The 17717-nt window shown below is 47.6% G+C and overlaps 2 protein-coding genes across 9 annotated transcripts in view; one reads left to right on the top strand and one right to left on the bottom strand.

The window, feature by feature from the left end:
* Window positions 1–4756: 4756 nt before the first annotated feature.
* On the bottom strand, window positions 4757–10833 carry RGS9BP (regulator of G protein signaling 9 binding protein). Its single transcript, XM_003416333.3, has one exon. The coding sequence runs from the start codon at window positions 10831–10833 to the stop codon at window positions 10147–10149; it is 687 nt and encodes a 228-aa protein (XP_003416381.1). The 3' UTR covers window positions 4757–10146.
* Window positions 10834–11351: 518 nt separating this feature from the next.
* The window catches only part of ANKRD27 (ankyrin repeat domain 27), a 72347-nt gene continuing 65981 nt past the window's right edge, over window positions 11352–17717 (top strand). For 4 of the 8 annotated variants that reach the window (XM_064274103.1, XM_023555647.2, XM_023555649.2 and 1 more), the window contains exons 1-2: window positions 11354–11598; window positions 13090–13201. The gene's annotated coding sequence lies outside the window, so the exon portion shown is untranslated. Of the gene's footprint in view, window positions 11599–11907; window positions 12012–13089; window positions 13202–17717 lie in introns of those variants that run through there. The other 4 variants (XM_023555652.2, XM_064274104.1, XM_023555646.2 and 1 more) reach the window with 4 other exon arrangements.

A 17717-nucleotide genomic window follows, 5' to 3' on the forward strand; every position in this document is an offset into this window, starting at 1 on the left:
ATTCTATGATCCTCATAAAACTCTTTAAGATAGAAACTGTTATAACAATTTTAAAGGTGAGAAGCCATTCACAGAGGGGTTGAGTATCTTAAGGAAGGACACACTGTTCACTGTAACATCATGGGTTTGTGGTATAAATGTTTATTTCAGTATCTGCTGGTCACTCCTGAATGAGATAACCCAGTCTTGGAGTAGTACATAGCGAAGCTCCAGAAACCAGATCTTTTATTTTATTTTATTGTGGTCTAAGTGAAACTTCATCCCGCAAATTAGTTTCTCATTCAAAAATTTATACACATATTATTTTGTGACATTGGTTGCAATCCCTGCAATGTGTCAGCACTCTCCCCCTTCCACCCTGGTTCCCCGTGTTCATTTGTCCAATTTTCCTGTCCTTTCCTGCGTCCTCTCTTTGCATTTGGGCAGGTGGTGCCAACTTGATCTCGTATACTTGATTGAACTAAAAAGCACATTCTTCATGTGTGTTCTTGTTTGTTTTATTGGCCTGTCTAACATTTAGCTGAAAGGTGGACTTTGGGTGTAGCTTCAGTTCTGAGTTAACACGGTGGGAAGAAAGTTTTATGGTGCATAAATTGGAAAATGCTTTGTAATCTAGTGCCTTCCTGGAGATTGACAAGACACAGTTGCATATTAAGTAATCTTAGGTTATATGAGAGTGAGTCATGAGAACACGTAGAGTATTCCCTGAGGAAGACTGCGTGTGTGTGTGTGTATGCGCGTGTGCTTTAGATGAAGGTTTACAGAGCAAATTAGTTTCTTATAAAACAATACACAAATTGCTTTGTGACATTGGTTGTCAACCTGCAGTGCGTTAACACTGTCCCCTTCTTGACCTTGGGTTCCCCATTTCTATTCGTCCAGCTTTCCTGTCCCCACCTGCCTTCTAATCCTTGCCCCTGGGCTGGTGTGCCCATTTAGTTGAGTATTCATGGTTGAGCTACATGTATTTGTTTTATGGACCTGTCTAATCCTTGGCTGAAGGGTAAACCTTTGGAGTGATTTCAGTACTGAGTTAAAAGGGTGTCTGGGGACTGTACTCTCAGGGTTTCTCCGATCTCCATCAAACCAATAAGCCTGGTCCTTTTTTGTGAGTTAGAATTTTGTTCTACATTTTTCTCCAGTTCTGTCCAGGACCCTTTATTATGATCCCTGTCAGAGCAGTCAGTGGTGGTAGCCAGGCACAATCTGGTTGTGCTGGACTTAGCCTGGGGGAGGCTGTGGTAGTTGTGGTCCCTTAGTGCTTTGGATTAATCTTTCCCTTGTGTCTTTAGTTTTCTTCATTCTCCCTTGCTCCAGATGGGGTGGGACCAGTACATGTATCTTAGATGGCCACTCACAAGCTTTTAAGAGCCCAAACACTACCTACTAAAGTAGGATGTAGAACATTTTCTTTATAAACTCTTTTATGCCAATTGAGCTACATGTCCCCAGAGACCGTGGTCCCTAGCCCCCAGCCCAGTAACACGATCCCTGTGGGAATTTGAATGTGTGTTTGAAGCTTCTATGACTTTGCCTTGGTTAAGTTGTGCTGGCTTCCCCAGTATTGTGTATTATCTTACCCTTCACCAAAGTTACCGCTTATCTACTGTCTAGTTGGTGTTTTTCCTTCCCCACCCCTCCTCTCTCTTGTAACTATCAAAAGTTGTTTCTTTCTGTATGTAAACCTTTTCATGAGTTTTTATAATAGTGGACTCATACAGTATTTGCCCTTTTATAATTGAGTTATTTCACTCAGCATAATGCCCTCCAGATTCTTCCATGCTGTGAGATGCAGAAGCCAGATCTTAAGCGACACAGAGCAGTCCCCAAAACCTGCGCATTGCCATGTCTGTCTTCCTCAGGAGACTTTGATGATGCAGCACCGGTTTCTGTATGTATCGCAAGATTACACCCCATAGCCTCAGTTACCTGAACTGTAGCCAGGAGCCAGAATAGAAACAAAGGAAGGACTGAGCAGCAAAAGAGATACAACTATCATACTCAAACCTAATGTGCTCACAGAATCATTTGTGGATATATTACTTACCTGTGGCTGTTAACAAGTTCCTCCAAAATGTATTGGCTTAAAACAATAAACAGTTACTATCTCACAGTTTTTCTGGATCCGGAATTTGGGAGCAGCTTAGCTCAGTGGTTCTGACTATCTCATGGGAGGTTGTTGTGGTCAGCATGTCAGCCAGGATTGCATCAGGAAACTTGACTGGGACTGAGGGTCCATTTCCACAATGAATCAGTCCCATGGCTGTGGGCAGGAGGCCTCAGTTTAGCACCACACAGAAGTCACACTTTGTCATTTCCACAGTTCCACATCTTGTTACACTGATCAGCTCGAAGTGAGAGGGTACTGCTAACCCAAACCCACTGCCGCTGAGTCAATTCTGACTCATAGCAGCCCTGTAGGGTTCCCAAGGCTGTAAATCTTTATGGAAGCAAACCGCCACACCTTTCTTCTGCGGAGCAGCTGGTGGGCTGGAACTGCCGACATTTTGGTTGGCAGCTGAGCACTTTGACCACTGCACCACCAGGGCTCCTTGAGGGCACTACACTAGGGTGAAAATACCAAAGGTGGGGATCACTAAGGGTATCTTCAAGGCTGGCTATTACAGTGGATAGAAAAATGAAACCACTTAAGCACTAGAAGAAAACATACAAATTCTTCCATAATCTTTGACTCAAAATCTATCAGCAATAAAGGAAAAGATTGATCAATTTGACTTTCTATATACATAAGTGTATATGTCTTAGTTATCTAGTGCTGCTGTAACAGAAATACCACAAGTGGATGGCTTTAACAAACAGAAATTTATTCTCTCACAATTTAGGTGGCTAGAGGTCTGAATTCAGGGCTCTAGCCCTAGAGGAAGGCTATCTCTCTCTGCCAGCTCTGGGGGAAGGTCCTTGTCTCCTTTCAACATCTGTGGGCCTGGCGTTCCTTGGAGATGTCCGTGTGTCTTGGCATCAATCTTTGCCTGGGTCTAGGAGGTTATCAGCACAAGGACCCTGGGTCCAAAGGATGCGATCCACACCCAGCTTTTCCTTCTTGGCAGGAGGCCCCTCTCTCTTTGCTCGTTTCTTTCTTCTTTTATCTCTTGTAAGATAAATGGTAATGCAGGCCACATGCCAGGGAAACACCCCTTACATTGGATCAGGGCTGTGACCTGAGTAAGGGTGTTGCATTCCACCCTAATCCTCTTTAACATAACCTAATCTGGCCTCATTAACCACAGGCAGAGATTAGGATTTATAACACATAGGACAATTACATCAGATCACAAAATAGAGGACAACCACACAATACTGGGAATCATGGCCTAGCCAAGTTGATACACATTTTGGGGGAACACAATTCAATCCGTGACAATACATACATAACTTTATTATGACAAAAAAAAAGTATTTGTAATATCTGTCACAAAGGATTAGAGAATTTAGAAAAGTGGAGAACAAAAAGCTCACAACTGTGTAGAAAAATGGGTAAGACATGAGAAAATAGTTCATAGTGATTTACACAAGGTCACAAAGCCGGCAAGTTTTGTGACCTTGAATAAAGAGTTTCTCTCAAAACCTACCTGTGTATCCCCAGAGTGTCCTGCCCTTTCTGCAGGTGGCATGGTGTCAGCCGCCCCAGGACTGAGAGCAAGTGCATACAGCCAACCCTTGTCAGCACTAGGCAATCACCCTGTCCCACTCTCTGGCCATGAGAGAGTGGGTCGCTTTATGGTAAATTGCTTACTTCATAGCTAAAGATGTTTGACTCTTCATTCTTAAGTTCCAGGGGCCCTCCCTTGCAATCTTTACCATAAGAAATTTATTTTATTTATTACTAGAATATTGCATAACCCTGAAAGCGGAAAACAAAACAAAACAAAACAAACTTTCCAAACATGTCATGTTTGAATGTAAGAATATTTAAAACTCCAAGTTTAGTCAGCAAGCCCAAAGTCAGTTCTGTCTGTTATTCATTATTTACTTTGTCAGGTTTTTCTGTTGGAAGAGAAAGCTAGAAGGATGAGATCCGCAGGGTTAGCTGTGGAGAGATGACTTCAGCTTGGAGATGATTCACCAGCCGCAGGAGAGTTGGCTGAACATGTATGTTTGAAACCAAGACATTTCAGTGGGGTTGAAAAAAATTCACCTGTGAACGACAGTAACACGCTCCAAGAATCACCGCATAGAAATTATTTCTCAAAACGTTCATTTTGAAAAGATTCGCAAAATTGTATTCTTAAAATGTCCAGATTCCATTTACATGGCATTCTGGAAAAGGCAAAACTATACGGATAAAAACCGGATCAGTGGTTGTCAGAGCTTGAGGGTGGGAGGAGAGAGCTGGCTACAAAGGGCCTGAGGGAACTTTTCGGGGTGATGAACACATTCTGTCTTGATTGTGTTGGTGGTTACATGATTGTGTACATTTGTCAAAACTCAGAACTATAACCGAAGAGGGTGAATTTTACCGTATTTAAATTATATCTCAATAAATTTGACTTTGAACACGTACTGATTCCAAATTCTAGATCAACCTGATTTTCCCTCTGTAACCTAGACCTTATTATTATACACCTTCTTTTATTTGAAGGGTACATTCGGATTTTTAGCACATTTTATCTGACTTACAGAAAGTTAAATGTCTTCATGTACATTGTTTCTTTTGCCCAACCATCCACGTTTTAAAACTTCTAAAATAGTATAATAACAGCAGTGCAGCTAACATTTATTGAGCCCTATTTTTTTTTTTTTTTTTTTTATGGCTATAGGGTCGCTATGAGTTGGAATTGACTCGATGGCACTGGGTTTGGTTTTTTTTTTTTTGGATGGCAGGACAAAGTATTACCTCAACATCCCTATGATGTATACCCTATTATTACTCCAAACCTGTTGCCGTCAAGTCAATTCTGACTCATAATGACCTGAGAGGACAGAACAGAACTGCCCCATAGGGTTTCCAAGGAGTGCCTGGTGGATTTGAACTGCCGACCTTTTGGTTAGCGGCCAAACTCTTAAGCACTGTGCCACCAGGGTTACCTCCCATTGTACAGATAAGGAAATTGAGGTCAAAGGGATTAAGGAATAATCTTCAGTGAAATCTGCTCTGAATCCAGGTCCCTGCTATCCTGTGTTGATAATACATTTCGAAACATGCTTTTGATTCCCTGGTTAAGATTCCAAAAGTGTTATGCTTTGCTTTTTTTGAAAGGTTCAGAAATTACTTTTCATTATACTTAAGACCCTGACTGTTAAAATTTACATTTTAATGACAAAACAACACTTTCTAGATGACAAGAGCATTCAGTTTTATTATAAAAACAATATGACATTAAACAAAAGTAACTGAAAAAACACCAGTTGTAATCCCACCGCCTTAACAAATACTTTATTTCTGTATATTTCCTGATAGAGTTTCTCCATGTGCATAACACACACGTACAATCACGACACTCAACTTTGCCTTCTGGCAACAGCATATTAAAATGACTCTAAAATCACTTTGCCATCTGGATCTCTCGTTTGCTTTATTTACACTCGCCGTATAAGCCTTAAGGTTTTAAAATGCTAAAACATAAAAACCAGGGAACAAAGATGCCCCAAATTTCATAGTACTACAGTAAAAACACCCAGAATCCTGTGTGGGAGGAGATGAGAAATAAGTAAATGAAAGAGAGGAGCATTTTTTCCCAGAAACCCATCTTGCCATCATGGAGGCAGGGCTGCAGCATCTACCTTTGGTCAGTTCCCCAGAGCCAGAAGAAACAGTATTTGAAATATGACTTTGACGTATGTGTGCTGACCACAGCCTAAGGTCATTCCTATGGAGACCTGTTATTCTTCCTGATTCCATCCTACATTCAAGACGAGTATAACCATATTGTGGGAAAGCACCTGGAGATTTATAATCCTGTAGAGTTTCTGAACATCTCTTTATACAATGAAATCTGTGAAAGGTAAATACGTTGATCAGGACATTCACTTCTATTCAAATGTGTGTGAAGAAGTAAGACTAATTAAGAACATATATATATATATTTAAATCATAGTAGTTGATAGCTGAATCATTTCAGCTTGCTTTTTCCCAGTGTTACAAATGCTGCATGTTATCTTTAATTTTTGAATTATTATTAATAAACACTTTAGTTAGAAGCTGCACTCAAAGAGTTCACAGGAAGCCTCTAATTCCACCTTGAATCTTGGCTGAGACACAAAAACAACTCATGCTGCACTCAAGGATCTTGGCAGGAGGCAAATAGTACAGTTACACTTCTGAGGTCACCAATTACCATGAGAATACAATTCTCCCACCTCCATGATAAATGACAGCATTCTGTATCTCCAATTTCCCAGCATCAGTCTAGGTGGCCTGATTGCTGGGTAAAATAGACCGTTTTAATAAATACTAGGCTTTCTTGGACTTGGAATTAGAACCTTTAATTTAAGTAGTATAAATTAATAACATTCACATAATCTATGTTAAGTCCCTTAACTAATTCTGCTGTGGGCTAAAATCACAGTAAACTTAGCTAATTTTGATTTTTAAAATTAGTAGGGTATTTTACCAACAGACTATTTTTCAACAATAATCACCAAACTACAAAATTCCATTTGTATGCACCCGAACAAACAAAAAACCAAAAAGAAAACCAAACCCTGCCTTGTTTAACTGCATTCTGTTTAATGTGTTCAGCTGTAGAAGGGCCCTTTGAGTGTGATGAGATAAAGGACCCCCCCATTTCACAAATGAGGGCAGTGAGGCACAGGGAGGTCAGTGACTTCTCTGAGGTATCCGGAGACAGGAGGCACTCCCCAAAGGAATGCAGAGGCGAATCCTACAGCATATTTCTCAAGCTGACACAGGCTCATCCTTTGGGGTTCACACCCTAAAAAGCATTCACTACAGAACAGAGAACTACATTCTGAAAAGGAATCAAGTAGCTAAACATCTATCGCACTGAAAAGGAAAATACAGCATCATCAGGGTCTTCATGCAAACTTCAAATCTTTTCAACCCAAACTACTTTTTTTTCATTTCACCTCACACATCTTTGAGTACTTAATTGTAAACCTTAGGTAAATCACCAAGTGTATGCTCTAATTTTATTTCCAAAGATATTTTTCCCTTGTGGCATTAAAGCGTAATATCTTAAAACACATAAAACAGAATTTACCACGCATTTTTTCCTCCTACAAACATTTTTAAAACTAATAACTATAGTTCAGAACACATACTTCTGAAGAACAAAGTTCCCATGAGAAGTGCCTTCAGATTCCAAGCTTTTGTCCTTTCAATATCAGATAAAAGTAGTGGTGCTTTCCCAAAAGAGAACCTAGAGATGTTTTCTCTTTATGCGTATTTCACTTCACACAACAGGAGATTTGTAGTGACATTTAAGTTTCGAAGTAAAGACCTATCCTTTAATTTGGATCTTTAATTTGGGAAAGTGGATGCTCTCTGCCACAGACTTTAACCTTGATCTCACCCTATATTGTACGTTTTGGATTTTTGTTGTTTTTCTATCACTTGTCATGGTGTCAGATCAGACCTAATATTTTTAGAAAATTAATGACTTTGATAATAAACATTTAAATAGAATCAGGCTTGTATCAGAAAGCAATCTCTTGGGTTACATATAGAACCAAGAACAGAGATGCCATTAGAGGGTAGTGGACTGGATGAGGCAGAAGTTCTATTAGGCAATGCTATAACTCCAAATATCCCTAATGTTTAAAATTTTCAATTGCAAACAGCTATTTAGGTTAACAGGTCCATAGGATGGATGTTTATTGTAAAACAGCTTTTTTTTTTTTTTTTTGCAACATTTTATCACTAATTTCAGTGAAGGAGGACCCTCAGAATCAAGTATACATTTGATTGCACAGGGAAATACCCAGGGATCTGCAGAGTGGGTAGAAACAGTAACAAAGAAACTTGTTTGCCCCAGTTGCTCTGAATGGATTATACAACATCTGATGGACTGTCTCTCTAGTAGGTTCTGTTGAACAAAATTTTTTTTTTCATGACCCAAAACAACCTTGATAAGAAATCTTAGGAACAGCAGGATTCCTTTAGGGCTTGGTTTTAGAGATTATTTTCTAACACTGGGTCACAAAATGCCTTCAGCCTCCTCACATCTAAGAGAGACGAGACTTTGGAGAGGTGGGAGAGACTGCATGTTATGTTGTGTGTGGGAGGAGGAAAAAGGAGTTAGAAAACTTTCTATGTCATCTCTAAAGGTACCCTGGGTAGGCAGGTGCCAAAGAATTTGAAGTGGCCGCTGTTTGGATTTACATCCTTTTATTAGTAATTTTGTCATAAAACTTTTACTCACCCTAAGACCTTATAAGTGTTTTAAAAGAATTATCACAAAAAACACAGAAAAGTTCTATGTTTTGCCCGATGCTGGATACTTTCAGCTGAGGAGTGGCAGTGGGCAAAGGAGGGAGGGTGGGAAACGGCCTAGCCTTGTAGGAATGACAGGCCCAGATCCCATGCCTGTTGCTGTTTGCTTGGGCTCCTTGGGAAAAACTGCCAATTCCCTCTCCTGCCCCCCTTCCTCCTTTCTGGAGTAAAAATATATTTTAAAAATCCTCATCAGTTTTCAGCCAAACTAAAGTACCTGGATTGTACTCCAAATTACCAGTTGGAGACCTAAAAATCAATGTTTTCTCAGTCTCACTTCCCCAAGAATACAACAGAGGGCGCTCTCCCAGCAGACCCCAGGTGGGAGGTGGCAGCCCTGTTCAGGCAGATTCCTGCCCGGTACCCAGGGGATTTTCTACGTTTCCTTATTTACCGGCCAAAGACAGAGGGGCCATTTACCTTCTACCTTCACCTGCGGTTCCAGTAGCTTCCATTACGACCTACCTACCACCTTCAAGAAGATTGTTTTTTTAAAAAATAGATGCAGATGTGTATTTAGTAACGTACATATACATGTGAAAACCACTGTGTTTGACCCATTGGCACTATGAATTCGTGGCCAAATATCCTTTATAAAAAAACAGCTTTGAGAGTCCATGATGTGGCTTTGTGATGTTTCTTTAAATGATTATTATTTTTAAAAAGCTTTTTAAATCCCAAGTTAAAGCTGTTACATATTAACCCAGTCTCAAGAGCTGACGGGCTCTAAGCCTTGTCGGCTGGTGATGCCACTGTCACCCTCTCAGGGTTACTGAGCTCCGCAGCCCCCTCCAAAGCCAGTGCTCCCACTGGCCAGCAAGCAAACAAGGGGATAGACAAGATTACGGGCACCAAAGAGGATTCTCCAGCACTCCCCAAAGAAGGATCACACACTCTGGTCTAGTTCGGGGATAAAAATAAGCCCCAGCGAAGGAGAAAGTGCCTGTTTAAATGACATGTGGCTCTTCTCACACCTCCATGCCACATGGTCCGGCTGGGGAAAGCCGTCTTCTGTAGGAAAGAGGTCAGTGGATCCAAGCCCACCAGAGCAAGTTTAACAGGCTTGTCCGGTTTCCTAAGTAGAGGCAGACCCTGTGTAGCCACGGGAGGTCACGAACCCAAGCCTCTTCTAGCTGCTTTCAGTGACTAAGGAATAAACTGCCATGAAGCTCAACCACGCACCATACATAGAGAAGCGCTTCGCATGAAGCTCTATTTGCACGCTGTCCTAGGCTTAGGCCCCAAAGGATTAAAGTAATAAAAACTGCTTACATTTTATTGCAATTTGCTTGTCCAGGCAACAAAATCACTACCCGCCAGAGCAAAACAGCTCCGTCTCCACAGTTCATTCTACTGCCCAGTGAGAAAGCGGGAGACCCCGACAGGGATGAGAGCACCAGAGCTCAGGCTCGGTGCAAACACGCCCTAGCAGCACACGCGGTAACCCATTAACTTGGAGGGATCTGGGGCCTTCTATTAATAGAGGATAAAAGATAAAGCTCCTACAGACGTCAGCGTAAAGCCCTGACCGCTCGCGCAAAATTAACTCCTCGCGGGCCAGCAAGAGGAAACCACGTCCCGCACAGCCTGATGTGCGCCTGAAACGCGCATGTACACACACACCGGGCTTCAGAATCGGTCCCCTTAAACATGACAAACCCCACGCCCATCCTTGCTCCTGGAGAGGTGTCCTGGGGTAGAGAGCAGTGGCGGCGGTCGCCGTCGAGTGTCTGTCAGCTCAGCTTTGCCACGCACACGACCAAGGCCACAACCGCCAGCAGCACAGCGCTGAAAACGGTGGCGGCCAGGGCTTTGCTCGGATCGCAGGGTCCCGAGTTCTCGTCTACCGACACGCCGCCGGCCAAGGAGGCGCCGGTGCTGGCCAGGAGCTCCGCGCCCGCTGCCTGCCGGGCCTGCACGGTCCAGAGCGGAACGTTGACCTTCATTTCCATGTCGTGGATCATCTGGCCCACCTGCAGGATCTCGCGTTCCAGCTCGCGCAGGTCCGCCACTTCGAAGTCGCGGTCGGCCTGTTGCCTTAGGCTGCGGGTGCTTAAGGCGCGCGGCGCCACGCCCGTGCGCACGAGCGGCCACCGCGGCGCGTGCAGCCTGAACGCGGCACCCAGCGCCAGCGCTCTCCGCATGTCTGCCTCCAGCAAGTCCAGGCAGCCGGAGAAGGCCACCCAAAGGCGCTCGAACTCGGCGCGCCCCTCGGCGCCCAGGCCCCGGTCGCGCAGCACGGCCGTCAGCCGGACGCGGGTGGCCCCCGCCAGCTCCTGAGCCTTCTGGCGCGTATTTCGCAGCTCCTCACGCAGGTTCTGCGAGTCCGCGGAGCCGCCGACAGTCAGCATCAGGTGGTGGTAACGGGCGGTCGCCTTGTTGAGCGCGTCCAGCAGCGCCTTGCACTCCTCCCTCGCCATGGCAGCGCGCGTCGGGGCGGCCCGATCTCCCGCGCCCCTCTCGGCCTCACGCTCTCAGCGCAGCACGGTAGGGCCAGCCCCGACGCCCGCCCTTGGCCCGGAGGCCCATGCGCTACTCATGACTCAAGACTCGCTCGGCGCTGCCGCTGCCGTCGGCGGAGCGTGCCGGGGATCCGCGACGTGCGCCTCTGCAGACCGGGTGCTGCGTGGGAGCCCTGTTAGCTGCCTCCCGTCCGCTCGTCCATCCTCCCCAGAGACGCTGCGAGTCACACGTCGCGTCTCTGAAAGGCCCTCGCCTCCATGGTGGTCCCTTGCGAAGCCCGGGGCCGGGTCCCCATCCTCTTGCAGCGCGGACGCCGGGGCCAGCCCGCAGCAGAGCCGCGCGCTCCGCCTTAGCCACTACCCAGGGCGGTAGGGTCGGGTTTCCTAGGACCCGCCTACCTCCACCCTTCCTTGCGGGCGCTTCCACCGTGAGGACCAGGAGTAGGCGGGGCCCCGCGCGGGGAGGTCACGTGTGAGCCCCCCCTTTCCGCTCCCTGTACCCATTATAGTTCTGGAATGTCAGCGCTGAGATGGTACAATCCGGCCTTGTTTTACGGCTGGAGAAACTGAGGCCCAGGAAAAAAAGAGCGCCTCGGTCACGTGGCGTCCACGCAAATGAGGGGACTAGACCCTGGGACCCCGACTCCCAGACCCTGCTGCCGACAGGGAGTGGTGTGCTTCGAAGGACTGTGCATCGCCGTCCTCCAAAGCGGGCAGTGAAGGGTGAGCTGCGGGGCCGGGCCGTTCCCAGGTTGGGTTCTCTTTCCCCACCCTAGTCCAGACCCCTCTCCGCGACCGAGCTTGGACCCCACCCCTGCTCCGGACCCCTTTCCGTCTTGTTCCGGGCACGCGCAGTCCGCGGCTCGGGGCTGGACCAGCCCGAATAGGAAGCGCCTGAGCCCCGCCCCTGGCTGCGCCAGGCTCAATGATTGCTCCGTGCGAGCGTCACTCTGCGTAAAGACGGCCGCTCATTGGGCCGGCCGGAGGCCTGGGCGGGGTCCGCCCCACGGTGGAGTAAGGGGAGGGGGGCGGTGGAAACGAGAGGGGTGGTGGGCAGCGAGGTCCGAGGCTAGGGGCCGGGAGGTCCCGCCGCGGCTCCGGGATGCGCAGGGGGTGAAACTAGGTAGCCTTTCTAAGTAAGTGTCCTCCCGCCGGTGTCCGCCCGCGCCCCCCTCCTCGGGACGGCTCGCCTGGGGCCCGGAGGCCTTGCCGAGGCCCGGAGCCGTGGGGAGGGGCTCTTTCCCCGCTGCCCCCGGCGCCCCGCGGGGTCCGGGCCGCCCTCCAGGCCGGGCTGGCGGGCCCTGGCTGGCTCCGAAGGCCCCCGCCCCTTGCCGCTGGGCCGCCCCTCGTCTTGGTCCTGTCCGTGGCCAGGCGCTCTTTGCCGACTCTGCCCTTCGTGTCCCAGGGCGCGGGGAGCGGCCCTCTGACCCCCGGCTCCCGGCCAGGACCCGCGGGGCCTGGGTCCGGAGAGCTCGCACTTGGGGACAGTGGGCGGGGTCGCCTCCATGGTTTGCTGGCGGCTGGCGGCGGGGGGGTGGGGGTGGGGGACGGGCTTTGGGAGGAGGCTGTGGTGGGGTCCGGAGCCTCAAAACGGGCTGTTGTGGCCCCTGGGGTGCTGGAGGCGCCGTGGGGGGTCGAGGGGGAGGACCCTGCCTGAATCTCGCGTTGAGTCGTCTGTGAGCGGGTCGGAACCGGCCCGAACGCTCCCCTGGTCCTTTTGGGTAAAGATTACTCCGGGAAAAACTCGTCAGCACCAACAAGTGCTCGGGACTTCGGGTCTTTTCAGTTCTTTTCGTTGAAAGTGGGCTGCCCAGAGGCGCGCGCCAGGCGGTGACCCTTCGGCCGCCTCTCGAGGTGCGGGGGACTTGGGTGCTTGCAGCTGGGGCTGGGCCACGGGAGCAAGTGGCGCGGCTTCTTTGAGGATTTAGGGCGTTCAGGGAACGCGGGACCCGTGAGACTGGAGGGACTACTTGGTTGCACGGGAGCTGGGATTTTCTAATTTACGGGCTTCGTGGAAAGAGGCCCCCATCTTGATTTAAGTAATACCCCTGCTACTGGCCCTAGAGAAAAGTGGTAGAGTTTGGAGATCCACCTGGTGGTGCATGGTGTTGAGATGGTCCGGAGTGCTGGGCTCCTGGGTTCACCCTGACTTGGGGATCTGTCCATTAACTGGTTGATTTGAGGGGCTGTTTTTTTTTTTTTTTTTCTCCCCAGCCACCCATGGGGCCTGCACAGAGACTCTGAAAAGAGTAGTTTTCCTGTGGCCACGACGGGAGGAAGGAGAGAAACCCATCTCTTTTGGGAGCCTTGGAGGCAGCAGAGGGAGGTGAGGCTGCCTAGGCAGACAGAGGCCTGAAGGGAGAGGCCCTCAACACCAGCAGAGGGTTGAGCGTTTATCCAGTAGGGAGCAGAGGGGAAGCCATTGAAGAATACCACACAGACTTTGGTGATATAGAGATCACTTTGCTGTGTGTGTGTGGGCTGGACAGGTTTGAGTGAGATGAAGGAGGCAGAGCATGTGGGCCTTGGAGAGAGCAGTTCGGGGTAGAGCAGGAGCAGACACTTCTGACACAGCACCTAGTGGCAGCAAAGTGATTGGGACTCTGCAGATGGGTAGACCTAGGTTCCCAGCTTACAGGGTGGACAGTCTTCTGAGACTTGTCACCTGAATTCTGCTTGCAGCATTGCTTGACCAAGCAGCCTTAGTGTCTGCAGAGGGCCTACAGTCAAGGTCTTGATGGTGCCTCCTTGTGGCTGTTGGTTAGTGTTCCCCTCAGGAGGGCAGCTGCTAGGTCTTTGTTATTCAGTCTTCAATGTTTAGTGTTGCCATGGCATCTGCTCTGCTGGGGCTCTTCCGCTGGTTCATGAGTTGCCAGAGTTAGATTGGTGTCCAGTAGCTTCATCCTTTTGTGCAGGAGCAGAAGAAAAGACCACAGGATGATAGATACCAGGGTTAGAAAGGACTCAGACTGGAAGAACCCAGACCTGAGGTTGCCTCTTCATCTGAGATGGCCCTGAGAAGTGGCCCTCAGAGCTCCTGCCCTTCTGCCCAAGACACTGGAGCAGGTTGATGGAGTGGCATTGTGAGGGGCAGTTGTACTCCCCCAGGCTTTCCTGCTTTCTCTGTGATCACATCGCCTTTCCAGCCCTGGGGCCTTCTGTCCCTCTCTGACCCTTCACATTCCAGCTGTCACTGTGTTTGGCCAGCTCTGAGCACCCTGTTTGTTTTGGGTCATCATTCTTTGTGCCTGCTTGGCTACTGCCTGGGGCCAGCCCTGAGCCTACCCTGGATATGGATGGTGGATTTCCAGCCTTTGTGAGTGATAACCCCCTCACTGGGAGCTTAGGCTTCTCTAATACCCTATTATCGTTTTTGTTCCAGTTGGTGAGCAGTTACTGCATGCCTACAGTGAGCCAGGTGCAGGGCTCCGTGTCAGGGAGGCGCTTTGAGAAAGGTCTGACAGACCGTACAGGCAAGGAGGACTCAAGTGACTGTAATACCATATGTTACATCGTTGTTATGGATTCGGTTGCGACCCCCCAAAATATGTGTTGGAGTCCTTACCTCTATACTTGTGGATGTAATCCTATTTGGGAATAAAGTTTTCTTTGTTAATAAGGCCATATCGGTATAGGGTGTGTCTTAAACCTAATCGCTCTTGAGGGTATGTCTTAAACCTAATCGCTTTTGAGACCTATAAAGAGTGGGTTTGGCACAAAGGCAAATGAGCACAAACAGGGAAAGAGATGCTACAAGGAGATTGCCAGAGAACCTGGGAATGCTGGTGTTAGAGAAGCTGAGGCAAGGATTTTCCCCCGGAGCTGACAGCAGGAGAGCCTTCCCTTCTGAATTCGGATTTCTAGCCTCTAAAGCCCTGGTGGGAGCCCTGGTGGTAGAGTGGTTTAAGCATTTGGCTGCTAACCAGAAAGTCAGCAGTTCCAGTCTACCAGCCGCTACCCTGTGGGGCAGTTTGACTCTCTCCTTTATGGTCATTATGAGTTGGAATTGACTCAACGGCAATGGGCAAACTGTGAGAAAATAACCTGCTGTTTGTTAAAGCCACACACTTGTATTTGTTACAGCAGCACTAGATAACTAAGACAGTCGTCAACTTGCTCCCATTTGATATTAAACAGATAAATAGGAAGTTTTCTTCTTTTGCCTTTTCTTTCTGAATCACACATTAAACCAACTGGAGAACATTGCTCATCAGTTGGAAAACTACCTAGTTTATCATTGGTCAGGGCCCCGGAAGGGCAGAAGAGGCCACAGCAGGTGAGATATTGGCAGGGAGTGCCATCTCTGGGAGGTGCAGACTTCGCTGCACTGGGCTCCTGCCGTTGCATATAGTCACCAGATGGTTCCTGACTACAGAGGCTCATCCGGCCGGTAGGACAGTTGACGACCACAAAACCACCAGTGTGCACACTGCCTCCTGAAATGCCCAGTACTGGTCTGAGGAGTCCCGTGGCTCTCCTGTTTGTAGAGTGACTTCACATAATGCATGTGCAGGGGTCTGGGGTACTCTGGCTAGATTTTCTGTAAATTATCCCATCATTTGAACTCAGGCAGGGGTGGACTAATTATTATTGTTTTTTAAGAAGATTTTAGAGGGTTCATTCATGGTTCCAGTTTTCCACGGAACAGTCCGTTTGCTTTGTGTGTCATTTTTAAAACATAAAGCTCATTCTGGGCACATAAACTTGACAGGATATTACGCTTAAAGCAGATACTCCCTGTATAAGAGTTCAGCCCTGGTATTAAGCACTAAATTGAATAGGATTTCTCTGTATTTTTAAACTGGGGCAGAAAGATTGAGAACAGAGATTGACCAAACTCTTTGAACCCTTGCTCCTGGACAGGGTTCAGTCGTTGGCGACCAAGGGGACTGATGTTCAAGAGAAAGCAGATGACTTGGTGCGTTTGACCTGAATGTTTTGATGCGGCATTCAGGGGTCTTACCAAACCTTGCTGCCCGCCCCTCTGCCCTTCTCTGCTTGGGATCTTATTACTTCCCTGGACTCATCTTCTCACTTAGTGGGAAAAGGTTCACTCTGTCCACATGGAGCCTGTTCCTGCCTCCTGAGCTTTAGCCCTTGCTCTCGTCCCTGTAGGAGCCCTGGTGGCGCAGTGGTTAAAGCACTTGGCTGCTAACTGAAAGGTTGGTGGTTTGAACCCACCAGCCGCTCCTCAGGAGAAAGATATGGCAGTCTGCTTCCATAAAGATTTACAGCCTTGGAAACCCTATGGGGCAGTTCTGCTCTATCCTGTAGGGTGGCTATGAGTAGGAATCACCTCGAGGGCCATGGGTTTGGTTTTGAGTCATGCCTGTCAGGGGTGCCCCACCCCCTCTTCCCTGCTGCCCCTTTTCCACCTGTTTCTTACCTCAACCGACCTTGGCTGTTTTGGGCTTGTTTTTTACTTGTTTGGTACACATTCCTTGTCTCCCAGCTAGGTCATTAGTTCCTCCATCGAAGCTACCCTGTCACTTCCACCTTGAGGGTGGCGTGTTGGTGCTCTGCCAACATCTTGTCTGAGGAGCAGAAGGAGTGTTCCTTCCGGGCTTTAATCTGACTGTATCACATTCTGTCTCTCGTGTGGGTTTTATCTTTACCTTTGCTGCCTGCCGTGTATAGTCAGCTGTGTTAGGAACCAAGAAGAATTTTGTTTTCTTGTGACTCTGTCCCAGGAAAATTACATTACCCAGTTGCTCTGGCGGGGACTCATAAAGAGATTACCTGGGCACCAGCAATAATTGAATTCAGCAATTCAAATACCTGGGTTGTTGCAGAGCTATCCCTGGGACCTAGGACGGGATTATCTGCATCCATTTTCATGCAACGCCCTTCTCCCTAAGAGGATTTGTAGGGAGCAGAGGGCCTCTTTCAGTAGGGCCTGCAGCCAAGACAGCTCTCTGGTTGGACCTAGCGAGTTCGGTGTGGGGCCTGCGTGGCTATCTGTCACAGCAACTTTTCCATCTGTGGTTCATGAAATAACCTCCTTTTCATGCATTTTTGTTCTACATGATGGGTATAGTGGTTAAAGGGATGAGTTTTAGAATAAATTGTGACTTCTATCTAATTTTGAGTCAGCCACTTAACCTCTCTGACTCTCAGTTTCTTCATCTCCCACCTGGGGCTGATGATACCTGTTTACCTGTAGTTACTATGAACATTAAAAGGGGAGGAGGATACACAGTTATCACACTACCTGGGACAAGGATGCTTCCAAAGGTGGCTGTTTTCATCACGAGCCGTAAGGGTATAGAATTTAGAATACACTTACTCATACTCTTCTGGTGTCTTCCCAAGGAGACATTATGGAACATTGTTACACAGTGAGAAAGTAATCCAGTTTTTCGTTCATATTTCATTTATCTGATTGTATCAAGGAGAAGTTTCACGTGGTGCTGTTTAGTATTTGCTAACTTTCTCTTTTTAATGAGGAGAAGAGGCCTCAGGCTCAGAACCTTTGGCAGACAGTAGTATCTAGCCAGGTTTTAAAACAGTCAGTTTTTTTTTATCATTTAAAATTTTGAGACCATCTTTATGGTAAGTGATACTACTTTCGGTTTAAAGTAGTAACAAGGTTTCTTTATGAGTCCGAATCGACTTGATGGCAACAGGTTTATAAAATAGGTTTTAGAAGGGAATAGGCATTTAAGGGAAAATGTCAAACATTAACAATAGGGCCAACTGTGTACAAAGGTGCAGGTTATTCATTACACAGGATGCCTGGCCAGAGGGAGTGGTAAACTGGTGCCGATCGCCATCCTATGAGCTGCTTACCATGCCATGTACCCTGGCACAGAGCCGCATCCACTGGGGAGAAGGAGTGCCTT

The sequence above is a fragment of the Loxodonta africana genome, chromosome 21 (assembly GCF_030014295.1).
Source record: "Loxodonta africana isolate mLoxAfr1 chromosome 21, mLoxAfr1.hap2, whole genome shotgun sequence".
Classification (NCBI taxonomy): Eukaryota; Metazoa; Chordata; class Mammalia; order Proboscidea; family Elephantidae; genus Loxodonta; species Loxodonta africana.